Consider the following 7,302-nt stretch of genomic DNA (forward strand, 5'->3'; position numbering starts at 1 on the left):
TTCCAAAACCATTCTTTTCTAACACAGCTCTGCCAACACAGCTCCTTTCTAACACAAACCTTTTCAAACACAACTTTTTTCTAGCACAACTCCTTTCTGACACAATTCTTTCCTAAAACAACAATTCTCTAATAAAACTTTTCTTCTAACACAGCTCATTTCTTACACAACCCTTTTCCAACACAACTCAAACCTCTGAAAATATCTGTCATTGGCCAAGATCATAAAAGGAATTAATTCATCCATTTTAGGCTGGGTTTATGTTCCAAAGGCTGTGGAGGTCAGGTGGATTTTTCATATGGATCCTCTGAAATAAAGCACCAAAAAAATCCCCCATGGACCCCAAAGATCCATCCTGGATGGGTTCCCTGATTGCTCTGACCCAGCATCTCTCCAAACTAAACCTGATTTATAAATTATCCATTTTTGATGCACCAGAGGGTTTTTCCTCCATCTGTGCCTTTCCTTTAATCTTCTGTGGTTGTGGATTTAGGATCCCAATTCGGCACCAGGGCTAAAACCAAACCCAAACACAACGTGGGTCTAAATCACCCAAATTTGGCATTTCCCATTTTTTCCTGGGTTTTTTTACCAGCTCTGGTTTAAGTTTTCTGAAAGGTGTGGGAAGCTGGGAGCTCCTTGCACCAAGAAATAYAAACTTGTCAAAGATGCAGCTGCTTCCATCAACCCTTAAAATAAAAAAGGAAAACAAAAAAAMATCCAAATTGAGAGAAAAWCCCTGAAAACACACACAGGTGTGCAGAGCAGGAGAGGATCACGAGGGAAGGAGCAAGATGATCGTCGGGAATGTGAGCAGGGRTTATTCACTCCTGGCAGCTGGCTCCTGCTCCATGAAATATTAGCCACAAGTGGCTCTGGACAAGGCTTTAAATTTCAGGGGAGAATGGAAGCAGRGAGGGGAGGGAGAAGCAGCTCAGGCTTCCTTCCCTTCCCACTGGAGCACGAGCTTGTCCTTAACAGGTTTTTTTTTTTTTCCCTTAATTTCATGGAAATGACAAGTTCCTTTTCCTGCTCCTCCTGTTCCAGCTTTGCTCGAGGCTGTCAGATGCATTTCCCAGCTATGAATAAATCCAAAATTTCTACGTTTGGCCATCCCCAGCATCGCCCCCASTGAGAGGCCTCGAGGCAGGGATTGAGAGCTCTGCTGCAGCGTGATTTTCAAAATAATGGATTTTACTGAAAATGGATTTACTGAAGGAACAGAAAACGTTTTCTTAATGGAAACATTACTCACAACGGCAGCAGCATCAGCTGCTCTAAACCAAACCAATCAAACTGCAAACAGAAACGTGGCTTTGGAAGCAACAAAAACCGTGAGAAACCTTCCCTTAGTTATGGATAAAGTTAAAATAGAGTGGAAAAAGTGAAAAATATCTTTGGCCTGGCTGCGAGGAAGCAGCAGGAGTGGGTGGCTTTGGGGGTGCCCGTGGGCTGGCACCGCACCAAACAGAGCCCTGGCGAGGGCTGGACCCGCACCCCAAAAGCCTGGCACCCCAAAACCCATCAGCACTGTGAAAAACATCCCCAAACGCAGCTCCCTTACCTGCCAGCGGCTTCTCCAGGGAAGGCACGGGCTCCTTGCGGAGCGGCCGGCCCAGCGACGCCTCCTGGCCGCCGAACAGCCCGGGGCTCTCGGGGAGCTTTTTCCGCCCGTTGGTGCCGGCAGAGCCGCTGACTCTGCAGCTGCCTATTGCACTTGTGAAAAGGTTCGTGTGCTCGTCGCTGCCGGCCGGCTCCGAGCTGGGGGTGAACCCTCCCAGGGACAGAGCCGGGGAATTGTCGGAGCAGTCGATCTGCAGAGGCGCCTGCAAGCCCAGCGCTAAGGAATTGGCCTCGGCCGGCTCTCTCCTGACCCACTGCTCGTCTCTGCTCAGCAAACCCTTGGAAGGCGACAGGTGAGGACAGGACATGTGGCACCTGTGCTTCTCTTTATGCTTGTACCTCTCGCCCACRGCCTCCTTCCCGAACCTGTAGCGCTTCAAGGACTCCAGCACGGTCCTGGAGGAGCCGTTGGCGGCGATGGCGTCCATGGCCACCTGCGGCTGCTCGGAGGACGAGCGGTGCTCGCGGTGCTTGTGGCGGTGCCTGTGCTTGTGCTCCAGCATCCAGCCGTAGGCCATCTCGGGCGGCACGCTGGGGTACGTGCTCATGGACAGCAGCGGCGTCCTGCTCGTGGTCAGGAAAGCTTCCTGGCGCAAGAGTTTATGCTTCTTCTTGTGGTATTTGGTGGGGTTGAGGAGCAGGTGGCCCGTGTGCATGTAGGACGGCGGGGGCAGCGGGGTGGTGAACGAGGGGGAGGGTGGAGGAGGGTAAAGGGTCGGAGGGTACCTTCCATAATAACCCAATCCTATGGGAGCGGCTGCCAGGGGAGAAGGGGAGTAAGGCATGCCGTAGGACGGGTAGAACCCGGTGCCAGACAGGGGGAAGCTCAGGCTGTGCATGAAGGGCATTTCCGCCATGGCTTCCCGCATTTTGGGAGGCCTGCCTCTCTTTTTCTTTAAGTCGGGTTTTCGAATGTAGTGCAAAGGATCTAATGGAAAAGTCGGGTGGGTATAGAAACTGTTGAAATTTATCCTAAAAATGGTAGGCAGCAAATCTCGGGGTATAAAATGGTGACTTCTGTGGGTTATCCTAATTTCACTCAAACGACTTATCAACTCCTCCAGCTCGGCCAGGAAATCGGGGTCCTGCCTCCCTCGCAGCTGAGGGTACTTCTTTTTCCTTTTCCTCTTCTGCCTCTTCATCTTGTCGTAGCTGAGGTAATCGTGGCCGCGGCGCTTGCACTTGTGCTTGTGCTTCTCCTTGAGGCTGCCGAGCACGGCCGACGTCTCGGGYGGCATGAGGGACACGTGCTCGAACGAGTGCCTCTTCTTCTTCTGCCCGCACAGCTTCTCGGCGCGGTCCGACGTGCTGTTGTTGTCGGTGCCGATGCCGCTGTCGCTGGGGATGGTCTCGTCGCTGTGCGATTCGCTGACGGGCGACGGCGTGGCCTCTTTGAGCACCGTCAGCTCGCTCAGGTGCGACGGCGAGTTGGGCAGCAGCGTGGGCGGCGACAGCCTCCGGCGGCCCTTGGCTGCTTTTTTCATGGCCAGCGTTTGCACCACGCCGCCCTGGCGCGGGTGCAGGTGTAGGTAGGGCACCGAGCTGGGCTCGATAAAACCGGCGTCACTGCTGACGGGGCTCTGCCCGCCGCTCACGGCCGATGACTGTGAGCAGACGGGCGAGGGGAGGATCTCCGAGGGGTTGGCTGTTGAGGGCAGCAGGTGGGGCAGAACCTGGCCCAGGGACGTACCGGGAGCTGGCTGGGCTGATTTCTCCAGAACCGTCAGGCCGGCGGCRCTGCTGGCTAAAATTCCGTTCAGGACGGCTTTAGGTTTCCTTCCTCTCCTTTTTCCTATGTAAATGGTTCCTTTCTTGCTGACGTTGATTTGCTGGCCCAGTTTGGAACCGAAAGTGGCGGCAAGAGTTGACACGGTGTTGTGGAGCTTGGATTGCATCTTCCCTTTGGTATTTGGTTCCACCGTACTGGACAGGATCTGATTCAGGAGTTTCTTGCGCTTCAGAGTTTTCATTTTATTTATTTTTCGAATAATTGTTTTCATTAACTGTCCGTTATTTCTCTTGGCAACTTTTCTGTCTGAGTCTACTTCCAAATCGCTCATGCTACAAATACTGGGGCTTTGGACTTCTTCTGGCCCTCGCAGCTGCTCCTTCCTCTCAAAGAACTCCCCGGCTCGATGCTGTTCGCTTTCAGGCCCCATCTTGCTCGAGCTCTCCGTTCCAACAAAAGGTGCCACAGACAGAATAGGCGGTTTCATTTTAATGGATGACCTGATCTGTCTTTTCGGCCTCCCTCTCTTTTTAGGAAAAGCTTGTCCCGATAAGCTTTGCTTCAGGGAGGGAATTTCCACTTCGGGCTGCAAAATTGGAGGTTCTTGCTCCTCTTTTGACTGCACCGAGAAAACTTTSGACGCTGGGATTTTAAGAGTCCTTTTGGGGGGACCTTCGAGCTCTGGCATTTCCTTGGATTTCGGTCTTCCTCTTTTGGGTTTGTACATGTCAGGTAAGAAATCATCCGCCATACACAGGCTGGAGGGCTGTTTGTGAGCGCTGTAAAACTTGGGAGCCTGTTTGTCCGTCTCAGCCAGCAGCGCCAGCGGCTGCCCGTTGGCTTCGTTCAGYTTTGGCAACTGATGTTTGACGAACTCGTGCTCCACGAACGAGGACGAGCCGATGTTTTTCAGGAATTTGGCCTGCTCCAAATTACTGCTTGATAGTGCGCCGTAGGAAATGTTTTTAAAAAGCTCCGACCTTTCCAGCTCCAGACCTTTCGGAGGCCGGCAYGCGCTTCTCGACACCACTTTAGTCCACCGTGGCTTCCTTCCTTTTCTTTTCTTCAAAGGTTTGGATTGCTGAGCGCTGCTCAGGTTYTTCGCTCCTTGGCAGGATTTCTCGGATGCCGCTATTGCACCGATCTTGAGGAACTGCTTGCTACCGAACAAGCTGCTAAAACTAACAACCGAAGGGGTGACGGTAGCGTGGATGCTCGTCTCAGCTGCCAAAACGGCCTTTTTCCCGCTGGGAGGACTCGTTCTGGACGTTTCCACGTAAGACGACGCTTTGGAATCGTTGGGCTCTTTCTCGGCGCCTTTAAAATCGGCGCTGAGGCTGTGGTTCAGTGTCCTGTTCAGGCTCAGGAGGGTGCTGTCCGAGGAGAAGGGCGCTTTGCCCACGGGCTCCGAAACGCCTTCCAAGAGCTCCGCYGTGGAGCTTAAGTGCAACGAGTTGGAGGCGGTGGAGAGGCTCCGGCTCAGTGTGGGGACAGACACCGTGGGCGAGGGGGACGGGAGATTCCCCTCTCCCACCGCGCTGAACGGGGACTTGGCTGTCGACACCTCCGAGGCACCTCCCGTCCTGAAATCTGGTGAAGTGCAATAAACCGGAGGCTGCTTCTCGTGCTTGGACGTTTCGTAAATCCCTTTGTCGSCGGACGCGTAGGAATCCTGCGGAACGCACGTTCCTTCCTTGAACATCTCCTTGCCTACTTCGGCGATTTCTTTCCGAATGGAAAACTTGTCCAAGATGCTTTCTTTGCTCTGTCTCATGACGTGCTTCTCAAAGGTTTTGCTGGTGGGGTTTTCCTTCAGTAAATCCGCAGGCTCGTGGCTTTCCAGATTGGAATTGCAAGGAAGCTTAAAGGGCTCCGAGGAGGGCACGAGGGAATCCGCTTTCAGCGTTCCTGAGTCCTTGCTAGCCAAAGCAGCCGGGCTGCCGATCCCCGCTGGCTTCTTGCCACTCTCCTTGCTGACCAATCCCACAGGACTGCTCAGTGCTGGCATCTTCCTCCCCAAATCCTTGCCCACCGGTCCCATGGGGCTGCCCATCCCCGGTGTTTTCCTCCCGGAGTCTTTGTTAACCAGAACCGCGCTGCTGCCAGCCGCCGGCACCTTTCTCCCGGAATCCTTGGTGAGCAGCCCCGCTGGATTATTTATCCCCAACAACTTCTTGCCAGCRTCTTTGTTCACCAGCGCTGCTGGAACGCTGATCCCCAGCGGTTTCTTCACAGGCTCCTTGCTGGTCGGCGCCGTCGGAGCGCCGATCCCCGGAATTTTCCTGCTCACGTCTTTGCTGATCAATCCAACGGCGGAGCTGCTCACCGGCTGCTTCTTTCCAGAATCCTTGTGGACCATCCCCGTGGCAGAGCTGATGGCCGGAGGCCTCTTGGCAGGCTCCTTGCTGACCAATCCCATCAAGGGGCCGAGCCCTTGGGGTTTCTTCCCCGAGTCTTTGTTCACCAATATGGCCGCGCTGCCGATCCCTAAAGGCTTCTTCCCTGAGTCCTTGTTCACCAARCCGACGGCCATGCCGGAGCCCGGCAGCTTCTTCACCAAATCTTTATTAACCAACCCGCTGGCAGCGATGGTTCCCGGCAGCTTCTTCCCGGAGTCTTTCACCAAACCGGACGCGGCTCCGTTTCCRCTTCCCGGCTTCTTCTGCTTGGTTTTGGAAGACTTGGAAGGTGGACAAGTCGCAATCAGTTGAGCCAATTTTTCGGTGACRGTCGTAGCTCCGTTCATTTCCGTTCTGTCCTTGAAATCAGAATTATGGCTGCTGATAAGGGTGGGAGGAGACGGTTTCATGTAATCGGTCATTTCCGAGGGCAGCGGGGAGACTTTTTTAGATAAAGGGGTTGGTTCCACCTGGACACTTTCCTCCACGTGTAACTCCACTGACGCTACCTCGCCAGCTTTCTTGTAGGACTTTGAAGGCTCCTAATGATAAAACAAAGAGAAAAACTTTATTAATTATAATATTTATCTATTATAATATTTATTTATTATAGTACGTATTTATTATAATATGTATTATAATATGTATTTATTTATAATATTTTATTATGGTTTTTATTATAATATTTATTTATTGTAATAGTTATCTTATAATACTATACACTATAACATATATTTATATATAAACATACATTATATATTTATAACATTCTAAATTTCTAATGTATATCATATGTTCCTATATAACACATTTTATTTATATATATACAATATATATAATACATAAATATATTTTTATATATTATATATACTTATATACCCATACTATATACAATGTATGTAATATATATACTATATATAATTATATATATACTATATAATATATAACATATAATACATAAATATATTTTTATATGTTATATATACTTTCATATACTATTATACATAGTCCATGTAATATATATATTATATATAATTATATACATAATAGATAATACAGAAACATATTTTTATATATTATATATACTTAAATATACATATTATATATAATATATGTAACACCTTATATATAATTATATATTGCATATTTATAATATAAATTAAAGTAGTATTTATTATAACATTTACTATATAAACATAATAAATAGTAAAACAAATGCACTAATAATAATTAGTGCCTAATAAACAGAAAAAGTTTTCAGGAACTGAGTGTAAAGTATCACTTTGAGTAAAAAAAGTATCTTTTTATGTTAAGGGGATTAACATTTGCTCTGGTACAAACAGGCTTCATGATCCTGTTAATTTTTTAAAAAATAATAGTAATATCAGTAATATAAATAGTAAAATAAAATATTATTAATAGTAGTTTAATAGTAGAATAATAAATATTATAAATAGTATTATAAATATTATAAACTAAAAATATAATAAAATTGATGTTTATTAATAAAATCCCACCCCCAGTGATGTGCTGGGTTATTTATAGGGTGAG

At 48.5% G+C, this 7,302-nt stretch overlaps 1 protein-coding gene across 1 annotated transcript in view; it reads right to left on the reverse strand.

Moving 5' to 3' along the window:
* ASH1L (ASH1 like histone lysine methyltransferase) overlaps positions 1-7,302 on the reverse strand; it is a gene marked incomplete at its 3' end in the record, with an annotated part of 29,968 nt that overhangs the window by 20,984 nt on the left and 1,682 nt on the right. The window contains exon 2 of the mRNA XM_057387782.1: positions 1,565-6,293. Coding sequence (XP_057243765.1) covers positions 1,565-6,293 — 4,729 coding nt within the window. The remainder of the gene's footprint in view (positions 1-1,564; positions 6,294-7,302) is intronic.

This window comes from Malurus melanocephalus, unplaced genomic scaffold, assembly GCF_030028575.1.
Source record: "Malurus melanocephalus ecotype Western Australia unplaced genomic scaffold, MMel_1.1 scaffold_1370, whole genome shotgun sequence".
Taxonomy (NCBI): Eukaryota; Metazoa; Chordata; class Aves; order Passeriformes; family Maluridae; genus Malurus; species Malurus melanocephalus.